The 19,709-nt window shown below is 43.2% G+C and overlaps 1 protein-coding gene across 3 annotated transcripts in view; it reads left to right on the plus strand.

The window, feature by feature from the left end:
* The window catches only part of LOC125467184 (guanine nucleotide-binding protein subunit beta-5), an 83,593-nt gene that overhangs the window by 17,998 nt on the left and 45,886 nt on the right, over window positions 1–19,709 (plus strand). For all 3 annotated transcript variants that reach the window (XM_048562667.2, XM_059639333.1, XM_048562668.2), the window contains 4 exons: window positions 1,064–1,200; window positions 13,742–13,783; window positions 15,314–15,390; window positions 19,174–19,306. In XM_048562667.2, the coding sequence (XP_048418624.1) occupies window positions 1,064–1,200; window positions 13,742–13,783; window positions 15,314–15,390; window positions 19,174–19,306 (389 nt within the window). The remainder of the gene's footprint in view (window positions 1–1,063; window positions 1,201–13,741; window positions 13,784–15,313; window positions 15,391–19,173; window positions 19,307–19,709) is intronic.

A 19,709-nucleotide genomic window follows, 5' to 3' on the forward strand; every position in this document is an offset into this window, starting at 1 on the left:
TCTACAGTGCTTATTGTGTCTACTGTCAATGTTAAATAAGCTATTTGCATTTGGCACAATCTTAGTGAGTATTAATATGATGGGGATACATTTCATTATAGGAACCATCTGTTTTAAATGGCATGGTACATCTGAGTACTAGAATGGAATAGTGCATGAACCTTCAGGTGGAGTAGTGATTTCCTCAGTGGAGGGGGAATAGTTCAGCATGAACTTGCGGTAACCTCATGTAATTCTTATCCTCAGTTAGTTGTATTCAACTTCATCTGTTAATTTGAAGTTGCATTGTCCTAAGCTTTGTGGATCTGCCGATAATTAATCTTTATGTTCTTGCCTTTTCTGGTGGAAACCATCAAATGGAATCATGTTTTTTAAATAAACTGAAGGGGGCGACAGAATATTCAGTATTTATCAATATTCAGAATCATTTCTGGGATGAAGAATGTCTATTCTACATTGATAGATTCACGTGCACAGGTTCCATTTTCCTGTCTGAATCTGACCATAGTCTTTCAGTTATTGTCTAAAGACTGCTGACAGAGGCAGGACCTCTCTGTCTTTATCTGCTACCTGAGGCTGTCTGAATAATTCACTACTGGGTTGTATTTACATTGAAGTCTTCCCAAATGATTCTGTGCGAGAACGCACAATATGCATTTTTGTCTAGGGGTTAAACTGTGTAAAGTGAAGGAAGTTTAAACTGATATCAGACAACGTCCAGAGTCCGTGCGGGCAGCCCATGTCAAAAAATCTGCTGTCTGTATTTGCCAAAGTGAAGCTGTGGATTATCAAGATGGGGTAATGTTCCTCACCATATGAAACATCCACTTCACATATAACAAAGTGTGGAGCTGGATGAACACAGCAGGCCAAGCAGCATCTCAGGAGCACCTGAGATGCTGCTTGGCCTGCTGTGTTCATCCAGCTCCACACTTTGTTATCTTGGATTCTACAGCATCTGCAGTTCCCATTATCACTTCACATATATATCATTTTATGATCTCTCAGTCATTGTCTTTTTTTGAAGATGATCAGATGTTTCCATTTCTGCTGTCCTTGCCAGTTCACCAGGTGGCTGAGCGAACAGAGGCACTGGGACAGTTCGTGATGAAGACAAGACGGACCTTAAAAGGCCATGGAAATAAAGTGCTGTGCATGGACTGGTGCCGGGACAAGAGAAGAATTGTCAGTTCCTCCCAGGTCAGATTCATCTGCAACCATCCACCAGTGTATTGCTGTTGTGTTATTGTACATACTTGTAGTAAAAGAAAACACAAAGCCCGTTTGGGAAGGCAATGATCTTGGTCCGAATTTTGAAAATTATTCTAGAAAATAGGCACTTGCCTCTTTCTCAGCTTAAGTTAAAATTTTCCCACCTTCAGACGTTTGATTTTCTACATTTGCTATTGAAGAAAAGAATCCAACTGGAATATTCCATTCAGTTGAACTCAAGTTTCAGACTGAAACTAGAATATAGGACACTCAGATGTTTGCATAAAGGAAACTTCTTTATTTCACTATAAATGTGGTACAATAATTTCAGGGAATTCTTAATCTGGAATAGGAAGAGAACTTTGTTTTACCAAGCTTAATCATGTTTACTGTCTGGAAATAAGAAGCTTAAAGTGCACGTGAGTGCGTTCATTTTAATTGGTAGACTTCAGCTTTATTAACGTAATAAATATTGTAGCAACTCTTGCTTGTATGATGTTAGGAAATATTTTCTATGTCATAATTTTGCAAATTGTTCTGGTACTTTTCACATACTTTATTAAAAATAAATTGAAGCTAAAACCCAAGAAGAATTATGGATTTGTTTCTGCATTGCTGGAACAATGCCTCAGGTTACTTGTATTTTATTTTCATTATCATAGAGTCATACAGCGTGGAACAGATCCTTTGATCTGTTTGGTCCTGACACAGGGTTTCTTCCCAAAATGCTGACTTCCTGTCCCTCTGATGCTGTCTGACCTGCTGAGCTTTTCCAGCTTTCCATCTATAAACTCTGGCTTCCAGCATCTGCAGTTCTTACTGTCTCTAGACCCTTTGGTCCAACCAGCCCATGCTGAACATAATCCCAAACTGAACTAGCCCCACTTTCCTCTCCTGGCCCATATCCAACAAAACTTTTCCTATTTGTGTACTTATCCAAATGTTGTTCAAACATTGTAACTGTGTCTGCCTCCACTACGTCCTCAGAAAGTTCATTCCACAAGCGACCGACCATCTGTGTAAAAAAACTTGCCCCTCATGTTTATTTAAATCTCTTTCCTCGCACCTTAAAAACATGCCCCATAGACTTGAAATCCCCCATCCCAGGGAAAAGACACCTGACATTAACCCTATTTGTACCCACTATCATTTTACAAACCTTTATAAGGTCATCTCTCAACTTCCTACATTCCAGTGAAAAAATCCCAACCTATCTAGCCTTTCTCTACAACTCACACCTTCCATATCTGGAAACCTCCTGATATGGAACGTTTGAGTTATAAAGAAAGGCTGGTTAGGTTGGAATTTATCATGTTTTAGTTGCTTCCAATCACTTATTTGCGTGAGCTGCAGAGCAAATAAATTCCTGCAGAGCTGTCACTTTCACCGTATCCTGTTTTAAGTTTTAATGAGCTATAGCCCTATCCTCTGCTGGCTTCCCAACCTTGTATTCATGTCACATTTCCTCAATTGTGTTTATAAATCCCTTCACAATTTTTCTCTACTTCTTTGCAGTCTCCCTTCACTGAGATTGACAGGTTTCCCTGTGAACTACTGTTCTCTGTCTCCACCAGCCACTGACTGTATGGTATCACTGACCCATCATTAAAACCTCCTGTAAAACACAGACGCAAACTAACTCACCACCATCAGCCACCATCGTCACTTGTATGATGCAGACCCTCCCAGAGTGATCTTAGGGAGGGCGTCCCATGATTTTGATGCAGCAGTGATGAAGAAATAGCGATATATTTTTGATTTAGCATTGTGTACAACTTGGAGGGTAGCAGGTAGATGATTCCATACAGTTGTGGCCTTTGTCCTTCTAGGTGGTCAAGTTTGTAGTTTTGCTGCCCAAAAAACATGGGTAAGATGCTGCAAAGCCTCTTGTAGATGGTACATACTGTTGTCACTATGAACATTTAAGATTATTTTCCCTTGTGGAACGGTCTAAGACCAGAAGACATATTTAAGTGTAAGGAATCACCAATTTAAGGGAGAGATGGGGAGAGTTTTTATTCTCTTCTTGAGCAGTGAAACTGTGGAATTCTTTACCACAGCACACAATGGAATCTGAGCTATTAAATATATTCAAAGCTGAGATAGACATATTTTTAATCAGTGAGGGATTCGAGGGTTATGGGAAATTGAAATTGAGGATTATCAGATCAGCCATGATCACATTGAATGAAAGAGCAGATTTGATGGTTTGAACAGCCTACTTCTCCTCCTACCTTTGTGGTCTTATGATCTTTTATGTGTTACCTAGATACTTTGAGAAAGCCTTCATTTGCAAGACATGTAAGTCTTTGAATTGTTTGTGCAATAATATATCAATCTCCAGTGCTTTATTTCCAAGTTTTCCAGGGGTGATCATTATGGCACTTTCCCTTAAAGCTCATTTAAAAATAACTTTTAAAGTTCTATCATATGTCTTGGTTGACAGATAAGGTGGTAATCTCACATGAAGTGTCATAAACAAGAATGTGCTGTAAATTGTCAGATGGGAGGGAGGATATTTTTCTCTTTAAAGAGACAGTGATGTTGTTTAAATCTGTGAAGTTAATATGTCTTCACTGTGTTGGATAAATTGTCTGTAATAATATAACAAGAGGCGAATGCATGCTCGTGGGACAATTAGTGGAACTTGCTTTGACCCTAGTGGTGTCAGTACCTTCCATTAAAATGATTGAATTGCTTTGCAACACATGGAGCCATCTGGCTGAAGTAGAAATGAAACTGTTGGTATGGATATTAGTGGTAGCCTTGAGGAATTGGGGTTTGAAGTCGTGCAATTTTCGACTTGTGAACCAGAAGAGACATGAGAATCACATGTCCATCAACTTCTGGTCCAGTTGGAAAGAGCCACTTTCTCAGCTAAGTCATTCATGACTTTGGGGCGTTATTGTGTTTCACTACAAGGACATATCGGCTTTATATCGTTAAAAAGGAGGCATCCCCTGGCATTTCTCCAGATCTTGGAATGCACAAGGTATGACATTGACCACTTCTGATGTTCATTGGGCCAATGAAAGACACGGTAGTGTAGTGATCTTTGCACTGTTTGCCATATTGGACTGTGTATTTTTAAATCACATCTAGATCGCAAATTATGCTGTTGTGACCTCGTCAGTTGTATTTTGATTGCTGATGGACTTTTATCCTAAAGGCTGAGACCTCACTGCCACAGAGGGCTGTGGAGGCCAAGTCATTGAATATGCTTAAGACACAGATAGATAAGTTTTTGATCGGTAAGGGTTTCACAGAGAAGGTTAGTCAAACTAATGCAAGGAAAACAGAAATAAATAACTCCTCAAAGTTAGTACATCCCAGTAATGTAAACGTTACTGGGAGAAGGCGGGAGAGTGGGAATGAGAAACGTAACTAAATGGCAGAGCAGACTTGATGGGCCAAATGGCCAAATTCTCCCCCTATATCTGACTTAATGGAAAACTGCCTCATTTTTGTTTATTATGATGATATCACATATTTAGAGATGTGATGATGATTTTTCAACAGTTTGAGTTGTATGGCAAGAGTGCAACACTTCTATTTGGAGAAATGTGTTGATGGACTGAGTGCCTAATAGGTTTGAAAAACATGGAAGAGAAATTTGTCAATTCACCAAAAGTAAAATGTTGTTATCACATGTGGATCAGCCACCTACTTTTGTTTTCTCCTTTAAACTTTCTAATCAACGTGTTCAGGTCATACATTTGTTGGAGCAGGTGAGACTTGAACCTTGGCTCCCTGGTTCTGAGATACAGGCACTACCACTGTAGCACAACAGTTCTGCCTGATTTTGTTGTGTGTTTGAATCCTGATGAGATATGATTCCCTATTCTGATCCTGGGTTTCTGGCTGGACAGTATTCCAGAGGCTGAGTTCCAATTAGTGTATACTCGGAAGCAGTAGTCTAACAATTATTGGAATGTACTAACTTTGAGGAGTTATTTATTTCTGTTTTCCTTACATTAGTTTCACTAATCTTCTCTGAGAAATGTAATGGAGTAGAAAACACTGCTGGAGGTTTTTCAAAAGTGAAGGATAAGATCATTAATAGTTTGCACAATTGCAGATAAGTAGTGTACAAGTCATCCCATTAGCTATTCTTGAACAAGCTGTGCTCCAGATGTCATTAACTAAGGTCATGTTTTTGCAGCCACCTTTCATTTTTGTTTTTCTGTCGAAATAAAATGCCTCAGCCGTGCAGCATTTTGCAACAATGAATGCAATAAAGCTACCAAAAACAAAGAAAAGCAATTATCAGGAAAAGGGAACTATTAGTGATGAGATTTTGATGGGTATCATGTTTTGGGTTTGTTCAGTAAAGAACTTAGTGAAAGAAAAACCCTTTCATTGCTGTCTCTGTGGAACCTAAAATTATTCAATTTAGTCTCAAGTTCTAACATTGGCCTGAACTTTAGAGTAATGCTGGAGGGGCTGTCACTGTTCACCGTTATTAAGGAATGAATTGCATGCAGTTTCCATCGAAGTGGTCGCACGGTGGCTAGGTGGTCAGCACTGCTGCTTCACAGCACCAGGGACCTGGGTTTGATTCCAGCCTTTGGGTGTTTGTCTATATGAAGTTTGCACATTCACTCTGTGTCTGCATAGGTTTCCTCCGGGTGCTCCGGTTTCCTCCCACGGTCCAAAGATATGCAGGTTTGGTGGATCGGACATGGGAAAAGCACAAGTAGGGAAATGGATCTGGGTGGGATTCTCTTCAGAGCAGTGGTGTGGACTTGTTGGGCCAAATGGCCTGTTTCTTCACAGTAGGAATTCTATGATCTAAACACAAGTGGCCCTATTTCTCTAGAAGCTGAATAACTCACTAAATGATTCAGCCGTGGAAACCCACATTCAAGCCCCATCTGCTCCAGAGGTCTGTGATGGCAACTCAAAACAGATTGCTTAAAAGTACTTTCTTTTCAAATACTCAGATGGAATAGAGTTGCATTATTTGCCTCCCAAATACTCTCTAAAGATATCAAAAAATTAGGGTTTGTCAATTTAAGTGAACTTTTTGTTAACATTACAATAAATTTAAATTACTGCTAAAAACTATAATACATCACTGAATTTGCATTTAAAAGTGTGCAAACTCATTCTTTCAAGTTTTAATCATTGGAGATTTTACAAAATGTGAAAAAAAATTTTTCTTTCTGTCCCTTTTCTCTTCCTTAGGCTAGTTTTTCTTTCTCTTGTTTTCTATGCACGTGAATTAAATATATGAATTTGTACTTCTGGGTATAAACACAATGCATTTCTTTCAACACTCTTCAAGTTGAATGATTAAGGAGATGCACTGTCCTTCGGCCATTTTACACCTAGATGTCTAGTTGAAGACACCGTCTTGTTTTTGAATAACAACATATTCCAAAGCTTATGGCTAACATGCGGGTTCAGTTGGCTGTTACGAAGGCAAATGCATTCCGTTTGAGAGGGCTAGAATACTGGAGCAGGGATGTAGTGCTGAGGCTTTATAAGGCTCTAGTCAGACTGCATTTGGAATATTGCGAGCAGTTCTGGGCTCCATATCTGGCGCTGGAGGCGGTCCAGAGGAGGTTCACAAGAATGATTCTGTAAATGAATGGCTTGTCATATGAGAAGTGCTTGTGGACTCTGGGTCTGTACTCGTTGGAATTTAGAAGGATGAGGAGGGGATCTGAGTGAATCTCACAGAATACTGAGACACCTGAATAGAGTAGATGTGGAGAAGATATTTCTACAAACAGGAGCAATCAGGACCCAAGGGCACTGCTTGAGAATGAGACGGCACTGCCTTTGAAATGGAGATGAGGAGGAAATTCTTCAGCCAGAGGATGATGAATCTGTGGAACTCACCATCACAGAAGGCTGTGGAGGCCAAATCATTGAGTATATTTAAGACAGATAGCTCTTGATTAGTAAGGGGATCAAGCATTAGGGGCAGAAGGCAGGAGAATGGGTTTGAGAAACCTATCAACAATGAGGGCGAGGGGGAGTAATGATTGTAGTCAAGAACAGGAACATATCCACCAGATTCAGTTTGGAATGTTCTGAAACCTACATTTAGACTTCCAAAATGCATGAATGGGTCAGCATGGTGGCTCAGTGGTTAGCACTGCTGCCTCACGCTGCTAGGGACCTGTGTTCAGAGCCACCTTTGGACGACTGAGTGGAGTTTGCACATTCTTCCCGTGTCGGTGTGGGTTTCTGCTGGGTGCTCTGGTTTCTTCCTTCAGTCCATAGATGTGCACGTTAGATGGGTTGACCAAGATTGTACAGGGATGTGCAGGCTAGGTGCATTAGCCATGGGAAATGCGAGATAGAGCAGGAGCTGGGTCTGTGTGAGATACTCTTTGGATGGTTGGTGTGGAGTCAATGGGCTGAAAGGCCTGCTTCCTCACTGTAGGGATTTAAAATGGGAGAATAGGGAAATCAGTCTCAGTCTAGAGAATAGCTAGTACTTTTTAGAGATATGTGATAAAGTGAATTTCAGGAGTGAAATGGTTCAGGAATCTGTGTGGGGACCACTGCAGTTTTCAGTATGTCTCAATAGCTTCGAGTTAATACCAGTTGGTAAAAATTGCAGATGATGGGAGTTGGTACTTGATTCTAAAAGGCGGGTGCTGCTTGTGCAACATGTAATAAATTTGGTAGTTAAGCAAAAACAATTGCGATAGAATTTAACAGAAATAAGTGGTGTGTGTGGGAAGGAAAATGGGGAACACACGTACAATGCTGATGAAATTGTTGAGTGTAAAATTTAAAGAGATATAGAGTTTTATAGATTCAAAACAGAACAAAGCCAAAATAGCATTCAAATTACTGAGTTGCATCTTCCAAATGATAGATTATCAGTTAGGGAATGTTGTACTGCAGAGTCACACACTAAAAGAACAAAGAAAAGATGTGAATTTATAAAGCATCATTCACAAGTTTAGGATGATTTCCTGAAGTGCTATCCTATTCCAATGAGGGAAATGCAGCAGCTAGTTTGCATTGAGCACTCGATAGTGTCTAGGAAAGCAGACTTAATTATATTGGCTGTGGAACAAAAATTTAGCTGAACTTGAGAAATAACTCACATGCCCTAAACAATTCTATAGAGGCCAGTATTCTGTCACCAAGTCACCCTTTATTTACATGTGTGCAGCACTTGACACTGGACCAGCTTCCTCAGAGCCAGCTCTTGGAGTGAACATTACCTCTAACACTCCTGTTTACATCCGTCAGCCGAGGCTCCCCGATTGGTCTGGATTAACAGCCCTAATTGAGAAACTCTTATTCTATGTGGTCCAGCTGGCTGACCTCATTACAATCACTACTCTGCCTGCCTTCATCATAGTCCATTGGGCTCTTTTATCTTACACTTGAGAACATCTTGTCTGAAAGGTGGCTCCTCTGAATGTGCAGTATTTACTTGGTACCAGGCTGGACTGTGTGCACAGCTCTCTAGAGTGCGATCTGAACCCACAACATTCTGACTCGGAGGTGAATGCATTACTGACTGAGTCATGTCTGATGCTTCAAATGAGCTTCCAAGTGGATATCAAATCTCTCGAGATATTGGGAACTGCAGATGCTGCAGAATCTGAGAATAACAAAGTGTAGAGCTGGATGGACACAGCAGGCCAAGCAGCATCAGAGGAGCAGGAAGGCTGACATTTTGGGCCTAGACCATTCTTCAGAAAAAGAGCCTCTGAAGAAGGGTCTAGGCCTGAAACATCAGCGTTCCTGCTCCTCTGATGCTGCTTGGCCTGCTGCGTCCATCCAGCTCTACACCCTGTTATACCAAATCTCTTGAGCCTTTTTAGGTAGCTTTGTACTTCCAGCAACCATTTTGTGCTGATAGAATGAATGTTATGTATAAAAATGCCTGATAATACTTCAGTGCATTTTGAGTATAGTTCCCATGTGCAGTCATATCCTTTCAACATCCAGCCTGCACAGTGTTACAGGGCTCTGTTGGCCTGTCTGTTACAGCTCAATGATCCATCTTGCCTGTCTGAAGCCCAGATGGTGCTCCAGTTCTTATTTAATTGCAGTGTAGTTCTCAAAGCAATCTATTGTCTCACTCAGTGCTCCTTTTCTCCCACCCCCACCCCCGAGAAAACAATTCATTCGCATTTAATTTCATTTCCTTGCTGCAAGATTCGGATTAAAAAATTGCATCTTTTCCAGACGAGACAAAGCCTGACTAGGCTCAGAGAGGAATATTTGTATTTTGTTCAAATTGGTAAAAGGTAGATTAAAATGCTGACTCATTGATTCAAGTGAAGCACATTGATTGTAGTTAATAGTGACAGTAGCCCGGTGGGAAATGACTGGGGTTCCGGCACTGCTGCTAGAGTCAAGAGATTCCATTCACTGTTTTAGCAGCTGGTCTTCGATCCCCATGGAAATGTGACATCTACCAGGAGGACCAAGTACAATGCCTCTGCTTACGGAACAGGCGGAAGCTCATTTGTATTATTGAGATATTACATGTTATGAAGTTGCCACTGCAGAGAGAGAAAGACCAAAGTCCCATTATTGTTTGTGTACATCTGGTTATATTCTTCTAAGTCTGTTTAGACTCAAAGTACAGTCAATTAAAGTGGGGCGTTTAATGACCCAGCTCCTCCAGTAAGGTGCCAGTCAACCTTAGTTGCTTTCCCTGAGTGATCACCTCTCATTCTGAAGCTTGTTTGTGCGTGCAATAGCACAGACATAACCATCACCATCTCTGGGTTTGACCCATTCCTGTTGCGGCACAGTCAGGAGGCAGTTGCCTTGGAAGTCCTCAATGCCGACTGTGGACCCCATGATGTCTCAAGGTATCAGGTTAAAGACATACAAGGGTAGGGGCATTGGGTTCCAGGGAAAATTGTCTGCTGGTTGGAGTCGTACCCTGGTTCTAAAGAAGGTGGTTGTGATTTTTGGAAGCCGGTCGTCTCAGCTCCAGGACATCTCTGCGGGAGTGCTCTAACGTAGCGTCCTGTGTGCAACCATCTTCAGCGGCTTCATCAATGATCTTCCCAGCATCATAACATCAGAAATGAGCAGGTTTGCTTACAGTTACAAAGTGTTTAGCATCATTTGCAACTCAAGGCTGTGCTTGACTGAGTACGGCACTATGGACTGCACAGTTTCCAGTGCTGACATTCAGAGTCGGAGATTATGAGAAAGAAATCAGTTTTAATAAAAAAGCTTTTCTGTTGCTAACTGTTAGATGCTTTTAATGGGGTAGGGATGGGGGAGAAGGGGAATTGGAGCTCACCACAGTGAATGGCAGCAGTGGGGGCAAAGCCAAGGTTGACCAATTTTCTGATCCTGGCTGCACCAACCCACAAGGACACCCACTTGTGAAATGCCCAGAGCCTGCAGGGATTTCACTGCCTTTGGGAAAGGAAGGGAAAGACTGTAAAAGAGGGAAAAACATTTTGGATTACTTATTAAACAGCTATGAGTAAGGCAGTTATATTGTTTTAAACATTGTTAAAAAACAATGGGTGTGGTATAAATGGTAAGCTGTGTTAATTTTAGGAAGAGTGAAACTAGGAAAGAGGAATGTTAGTTGTTGAACAACAATGGGTAGTCCTGTGTTAATTTTACAGAAGTGTGGTTCTATTGTGGGAATGTCAATATTTATCTGAGCTAACAGGGGTCCTACTTGCCATCTTGAGAGCTGGGTCATGTTGTTCCCATTGTAGAAGCTCCAATGAATGAAGTGCCATTGAACTGGGCAGCAGAATCCCCTCGTGCCCTGGAGGTGCTAGGCAACCAGAGGCCAGCAGCCCTGTGTTGCTGGGGAATGCCCGCTGGAGGAGCGGTTGCTGAGGCCCAGCATCTCTGAGGGCCCTTGGCTACATGTGAGGTGTGAGTGAGGATGGTATAGAAGTCCCAGGGGTGGAGGTAGGGTGTATGGTGGGGGAACAAGAGAGGGAGAGGAGCGCAACTCTCAGTGCCCCCTCCCTGTAACATAAGATGGAACTTAATCCGGACAAATGCAAGGTGATACATTTTGGAAGGTCGAATGCAAGAGGGAGGAATACAATAAATGGCAGAACCCTTAGAAGCATTACCATACAGCGATTTCTAGGCCTGCAGGTCCACAGTTCCCTGAATGTGGCAGCACAGTGGATAAGATTGTCAAGAAAGTGTATGGCAAGGTTAACATTATGAATCAGGGCATAGAGTGTGAAAATTAGCTCGTCATATTGCAACTGTATAAAAACTTTAGTTAGGCCACATTTGGAATATTGCATGCAGTTCTGGTGTCCACACTATGAGAAGGATGTGGAGGGTTTGGAGACAGTGCAGAAATGGTTTACCAGAATGTTGCCTGTTTTGCAGAGAATTAGCATTGAGGAGAAATTGGATAAACAATGTTTGTTTTCACTTGTATGTTGAAGGATATGGAGTGACCTGATAGAAGTTTCCAAAATTATAAGAGGCTTGGATAGAATGGATAGTCAGCCTTTTTCCCAGGGTAGAAATGTCATTTAGTAAGGAACATAGGTTTAAGGTAAAGGGGGGGGAAGTTGAAATGTGCTTCAATTAATTAATTGTAGCAACAGTGCTCCTTATTTCTGATGAATAAGTTCCTAGGTCCTCCATTCTAACCATTGGCAAGCAAAATTGTAACCAAATACGAGCTTTTTGATTTCTTTTGTATTTGTGGATCACAAACATTGGCATTACACTGAGGTGAATGCGATAGGCTATTTCAGGAATCATTAGATACGTGTGAAAACCACTTTGTAAACAGGATGCATTTTGAAATTAAATAAGTACAATCCAAAGATTGTGTGGGATTGGTCATCTAATATTGACCATGAATCACACATTTGTCCAGAGCCATTGCTGTTGTTGTAGCCCATTGCATATCTCATTAAAGCCCGGACCATGTATTCAAGTTGAACGAATAATAATTCCATTTCATGAGGCGGGAGAGCACCTTATCCATTTCTATGGGCCTCAGGCCTGGGGCCTAAACTAGCATCAGGTTTAGGCCTCAGTGTTGCCCTATTTTAGATTTTTTGCACCTGGTAGCCCTGAGACTGATTGAGCCATTGGGAATGTCGGTCTGCTGGTGGGACAGGGACCATAACTAGAGGTGTGAGGAGAGAGGAGCTTAAGACGTCAAAGGCCCTGCATTATTCTTGTAGAGCTTTCCTTTCCTCCTCTGTCCCTCCAGCAGCTCCTCCTAATAAAGGATTAGCAAAACAAAGTGTAATTTCTGAGCCTTCCTGTCCAGAGCACTTTGCACCTGGAATATGGAATTCAACCACTGCATAGCAATGAATTGCAAATTTTAAGCAACCTTGCTCCTTCAGGCCAGCCCTAATATTTCATCTGCTCTCATTCTCTCAGCTGCAAAGTGGCCGGCTGTAAATTTTCCCATCTTACCAATGGAAACTGACGTAATGCACACTGTAGATTCTTAGCAATGAGACTCTAAGCCCATTCAGCCACCTGTAGAATACCGGCAAGTGGAAGTTACTACACAAGCAGAATCTTCCATTCTTGTCTGCTGTCTTGCTCAATTTCTGGAAAGTTGACTAATCAGAATAAGGTCTGCAATATCTTTCTCCAATCGGGGCGATCATGGAGCTGGAGGAGTAAGGTCAGGGAGATGGCCCTTAATGGCTATTCTCTACCCCATATCCAGTTCCACGATTGTGTAAAAATTAGTCTGTGGCATCCCCTCCTCCCTCAGCCACCAACTGACGGGTTGTCCTCACTGGTTTACCCATTAGGAGAGCCAGCTCTTTCTGGTTATCACACTCGGAATGCCACTATCGTGTGGTGTACCTTAAGGGCTATTACTTCTTTTGTGAAATATGCTATTAAAGGAATTTTCAACAAATCCAGGGGAATAGGTTGACACTTGCCTTTGTTCTGGGGGATCCATCACCAGCACCGGGTTACGGTGCGGTGCTTGCAGAACTCTGGATGAGATCGCCGATGGATTTATCCTGACAGATAAACTGTTGACCACAATGCCTCCACTCCAACATAGAAACCATAGGGTTACTGAAGTCTGTACAGGTTCTAATAACATGCCAGTGAGGGAAGCAACCTCTAGGATCACCCCTTCCACCAAGCGCCGCTGCCCAGAATGGGGTGCACAAGCCTTCTTTCTCTTCCTCCTGTGTTGGAAGAACATTCTGATGTTCTTAATGGAAATTAACTTAATGGAAATAAAGAATCCAGTTCAGCTTTTCATTCTTATCTTCTCAACGTTTTGCAGAAAATTGTGTTTTGCCCTGTATCGGCCACTTTGTGAGAGATGCTGTTAAGTGTGGATTGGTTGAACATATTTCTCTGGGTTTTTGCCTGTGTGAATGTTATAGATGTGGCAAGCCTGTCTGTCAGAAATGTTCCAGAGAGATAACCCTAAGCAACCCCTGGTGGCACCTGTAGAGACTAGAAGGTCGTGCGTTTACGCAGCGCTACCTTCACTTAGTCATTAGGCTTACATTCACGTTTATAAACAGTGTGCGAATAAATGGTATGAGAGTACATATGTCCTGATTAAGTTTTGTTCTGTTTGCAGGATGGAAAGGTTATTGTGTGGGATGCTTTCACAACCAACAAGGTAAGTTCCAAATTGCATGAACAGATTGACTCCACATTTTTCTAATTATATGGTGTTGCAAGCTGTGATTTTAACAAGTTAGCAAGCTCCCAAAATATCCTGATCCTAACTCCTTTGTGACTTTGAGCAGATCTCCAGTTTCAGTGGCTCATTTCCATTATAAGGGAGGCAGTGGTGTTGCAATTAGCCTCAACATCGAGAGGAAGGGGATGGACAGACAACGACCAAAACACATCCAGAGTGTCACACACCCACACACCCACACTCACACCCACACACTCATACTCACTCACACCCACTCACTCACTCACACTCACACACTCACTCACACCTACACACTCACACACACACTTGCACTCACACCCACACATTCACGCACACACTCGCACTCACACCCACACACTCACACCCACACACTCATACTCACTCACACCCACTAACTCACTCACACTCACACACTCACTCACATCCACACACTCACACACACACTTGCACTCACACCCACACACTCACACCACACACTCGTTCACACTCACACACACACACTGGCATTCACACTTGCACTCACACCCACACTCCCACACACCCTCACACACGCACACACTCGCACCCACACACACACCCGCACACTCACACCCACAGATACACTCTCACAACCACACTCTTTCTCTTACACACACACATGCTCACAACCGTGCTCTCTCTCTCACCCATACACTCACACCCACATACTCACACATACCCACACAAACAAACCAAACACATGCCTACACACTCTCACAGACATACCCACATACACTCACACACACACACCCACACATCTACATATACAACCACACACACACACACACACACACACACATGCCCCTCCCACAACCATCCCCCCCATGAACACACTGACACCCACATCACAAACAGTGCTCATTATCTATATATACACACAGCCTGCAGATAGGATGTGCCTTCATACATACACATATTACCTTCATGCACATATACGCACACAGCCCTTACATAGGCTCTGCCTGTGTACATGTTTAACCGCTATCTGCCTTCCCCTTCCCATTCATACACATGAATTTCATTGACGCACAATGCCTCCACAAACTCATCTCACACTCACACACACTGTAATCCTTTTAGCTGAACGTTTTGAAAAATGTACAATTGGACTGCTGAGCAGTTCGAACATTATTTAGTTTGAAATCTATCTGGGCCCTGCTCCGGCTTTCACTGCCCATCTGTTTCACAGAGTTACTCTGGTCAGACTAGTGACTGGGCTGTAGTAGCCAGGGGATTGGTTCTTGCTGTTGTTGTAGATGTATTGCCCGTGATGATAAATGTCTCTCCTGTGTCTCTTGCAATGCTTCTGCTTCCAGTTCTTGGTGTAGGCTGAGCCTTAAAGAGGATCAGAAATCTTGAAGCTGCAGCTCAGATCAAGATTTCTTTCTTCCACTTGTCTGCTGTTTGTTTTCTCTGAGCCCGGTTTATGTTGGCTGTTTGCCTGATCAGTAATGGTGCATTTTGCAGGAACACGCAGTGACCATGCCCTGTACCTGGGTGATGGCTTGTGCCTATGCTCCATCAGGCTGTGCTGTTGCATGTGGGTGAGTACAGTCTCTTTTAACATGAACTTTCACATTACCCATTAACAATTTTCCCATTCCATCAGCAGCCAGTACACTCTGAATTCTATGGCAGCATTTCCAATTGTAAAGTCAGCCAGGTGTTTATTAACATCAGCTTCCAGTGCTTCTCTGGCCCTTACTTTAGGACAGGAAAGGTTGAACAGGCCAGACTTGTTTCCACGGTGCTTACAAGAGTGAGGTGATCGGGGAGGGGGACTTGTTTTGAAGGGTATAAGATCTTGAATGGCCTTGACAAGACGGATGAGGAATGGATGAAGAATCAATCCAGGCCTGGGGGGGGGCACTAATTTAGGATCAGCATGAGTCCCTTTCAGGTCAGACGTGAAGGTTTCTTTTTGTTCTCTGGTGGTTGTACAACTTTGGAACTCTGTGCCTCAGAAAGCTGTGGAGGTAGGGTCATTGAGCATTTTCAAATCAGAAGAAGATAGGTTCTTGTAAGGCAGCAGAATCAAGGGTTATTTGGGGTCGATGGGAGAGTGGGGTTCAAAACATTCAGGCTGATCAGCTGTAATTTTATTGCATGATGGAGAAGGCTCAAGGGGCTGAATGGCCGACTTCTGCTCCTATCTTGAATGTCAATCTGCTTTTGTTTCCCTTATGTTTTGTTCAGTCATCTCCATGAAGTCCCAGAGAAGATCAGTTAGCTAAGAAAGAGCTTTGCTATCACTCTGTAGGACTGCAACCAAAAGTCCTGTGTTTGATTTGTTGACATCCCTACAAGCAAGACTCTGTGCTCAGTTCCCATTGCAGTATCTGGTACATCCAGCAAAAGGACCACTTCAGTAAATGCCACTCCAGTGCAGGTGCTTTCTAATGCAAAATGGACAATATTGTTGAAAATAAATATTTTCTGGCAGATAGTATATACTCGAGACCCCTCCAGGATGCAGGGTAAATCAATTTTTAAATTTGTCAATGGCCCTGGAGAGAAGCAAGAGTGGTCAGTGCTACAGGCCACTCATACTGGCATCCTTTGTCCTCCACTGTCACACAATAATGATCAAGCTTCTGCCTTTAGTGATTATTGCGCGCAGATTCCTTTCTTTTTTGATGCCTCTTACCTCTTGGCAAAGTGACTGGTGAAACTCAGTGGAAATTGCAGCAAGATTGTAATACTCCAGCTGGTGAGAACAGGGTTATGTTGAGGTGTACTCAGAGAGAACCTAGAGTCAGGGAGCACACACTGGAAGCAAGGTCATAGCATGGGGGTCCAATTAGTCTTGTTGAGGTTGGGGATCAGGTCTAAAGAATGGCAGTGAATGAGCAACTAGAATTGCACTCTGCCTGATTTTCCCAGCCACCTGATGACCAATTTACAGTCACTCATTTTGTGCTTCCTCCCTCCTCCTGCCCCGAGGATGTATTTCATCCCCAGTTTCCTGGTCAGTGGCCCCGAAGGTTTGGGTGGGGCATCATTGAGTTCACCAGACAGTGTGCATTCATTGTGCACTGCACAAATGTGAGTTCTCTGTGGATGCTTCACCATGAACCATTTTCTCTCTGCTCTGTGACAGTGGACTTTACCGTGGTCTGTGGCAGAGCAATGAGGCAGCTCCTGTATCTACCTCAACCAGAAGAGTCCCACTCTTGCTTCTGTGCATTAATCTGAACCCCCAGCTGGCAGTCTAGCCAACTGAGCTAACGTGTCCCCCTTGTTTATTCATAAAAGACCCTGAAAAGGGTGAGAGGGTGTGAGGTGAAATAATCATTATTTTCGGTCATATATTTTCTGGGGAAATCATTCCACAGCAGCTGTGCCAAGTCCTGAAGATGCTGTATGGTATTCTGTCAGGGGCTTTATTACGGCTGGTGTGTTTGCTGATTATTCTAGCGTGCCTTATTTCATCTTACACCATTTGCGTTAATGAAATACTTTTGTGTAATCCATGGACCTTAATGAACGTGTGGTGCCCAGTGTGTGGGAATAGTGACTTAAAATAAATGACCAACCAAAAGATCACTGGCAGAAGCAATCAGGAAAGGATTACGACAATACTCTAATCTCCCAGTGCTCATTCACCTGCTCGGAAAAATATCTTGGACCTCTGTGATTACCCACCAACAAAAGGCAAGAGTTTGAGCACACTCTGCTGTGACTCTCACTGCTATTGTTAAGTGGTTTGCTAGAAGGTATGGTGATATTCCGGATTTCCATACTTTGGGTGGAATTTAATGTCCAGCCCCCACCCCAGGCTGTTTCAGGGATGGATGGAGGCTATTTAATTGGAAGGGGGAGTGCTCCAACTGAATCAGGAGTCGGTTAGTCAAAGATGGCTGGCCCAGTTATCAGTCAGCAGTTAATCCTGGGTACCCAACCAGCGATGGGTCACCTACGAGGTGCCCACAAAACAAAGCATATTGAGGTTGCTTGTGGACTCGTGAGGGAATTTGTCCTTCGAAGATGTTTAGCGCCTGATCGAGGGACCCATCACTGGGTGGTGGGGGACCAGGAAGGGCCTTTCCTGCACCCCTCGTGCTGACCCACTTTGCCCCAGCCTTCCCATAATGCCCATCCTGCCCTCACTGACATGTGGCCTGGTGGGTCTCTTGTCAATACTGCGCCTCTGGTGGGTCCATTCCCAGCAGCTACCATCACTGACCCAGCAACATAGCCTGAAGCAAGCCATCTAGAGGCTCTCTGATGCTCAGAACCGCCCGCCCCCAACTAGAAAGGGTGTCTGAACCAACTGAGAGACATTTGATTGAACAAGTCTTCCCCAAGTGAAAAAGATGCAGGGTATGCTCACCCATTGCCCAAATGGCAGGTGAGGATCAGCCCTTGGTTTGAGGTCCTGCCTTTGGTTACCTCAATGCTACCCAACCATGGCACAGCTCAGAGACTGGGATGTGTGGAGGGTTTCATTTGTCCCCTCTCCAATTGCCATGATGCCCTGAACCGATTGCTGGTGCAGGCTGCTACTGAAGGCTGCCAAGGGTGCGTCACACTGGGTGTCCTTAGTGGGCAGTCAGGAAATGGGCCAGCACTCAGAATGAGTCAGTGGCAGGTTAGGTTGAGGGTGTATTGGAAAGGCTTGAAGCAGAATAGAATATGTTTTTGTGAGTGGATAGGAGCACTGAGAACTTCTTGAGTCATTTTGTGAGCAGCCTTTAGTGGCATTGTTATGTGCCATTGATTAATCTGGTTGATTAAGCTGTTGAATGCCACGTGTAGAGGGCACTCACTAAACTCCATATTAATGACACCAGTGACTGGCATATGAGATTGTTGTGCCATGGAACCAGATTGCTTTTGTTCTTGAGTGATCTTTTCATCTGGATTTCTGACAACGACTGAGAGAGAGAGAGAGAGAGGGAGAGAGAGAGAGAGAGACAGAAAGAGAGAGAAGAGTTTCATCCAGTTAACATGTCAGGAATTGTAGTCCAACATCGAAGAGTCAGTATTTAGCCCCCTACATCGCTCAAGGCCCAAGGAAGTCATCTGAATGAAATAAACCAGAAGTAATTTTCCTGCTGTTGACCAATTCTAGATTTCCACAGGTCTGCTGTAATGAAGAAACTGGTATGCCCTAGAAATAAATTACAAGTCAACGGATATTGTTTTTTCACTCCATCTGAGATGATATGGGATGAGGGCAGGAGAATGGTGTGCAAGGAACAAGTTCTAGTTGAAGAGCTAGGTTTGAAGGGGTCTAATGAGCTTTATCATTCAGGACCAGTCATGAGTCTTTGCAGTGCTGTGTTCAGACATCTGGACAACCTGTTCACTTTTTTATTCCCCAGTGGCTTGGACAACAAGTGCTCCGTATACCCTCTGACTTTTGATAAAAATGAGAGTATGGCGGCTAAGAAGAAATCTGTTGCGATGCACACAAACTACTTGTCTGCCTGTAGCTTCACTAATTCAGACATGCAGGTAAGGTCAGTCAGGTACAGCATTTTCATTTTGAACAGTGACCGAGTAAATGTCAATTAAGAGGGCTGGCCCACTTCCCACCAACATGAAGGGGGAAACTTTTCAGGGTATAACAGCCGAGGTCAACTGCAGGCTATTGAGCCCTTCTTTATGGTGCTGTGGATTTCCCCTTGTAGGACATAAGCTCTTCTTAAACATCCTAATGTGTCAACTTATTTGAAGCATTTAATCATTCGTTTTACTATGTCTTTATTCAGTTCAAGTCTGTTTTGTAATATCCCCATGGAACTATTTCAGATATGTGTGTGTGTGTGTGTGTGTGTGTGTGTGTGTGTGTGTGTGTGTGTGTGTGTGTGTGTGTGTGTCCGTGCGTGTGTGTGTGTGTGTGTGTGTGTGTGTACCT

Source organism: Stegostoma tigrinum, chromosome 33 (assembly GCF_030684315.1).
Source record: "Stegostoma tigrinum isolate sSteTig4 chromosome 33, sSteTig4.hap1, whole genome shotgun sequence".
Taxonomy (NCBI): Eukaryota; Metazoa; Chordata; class Chondrichthyes; order Orectolobiformes; family Stegostomatidae; genus Stegostoma; species Stegostoma tigrinum.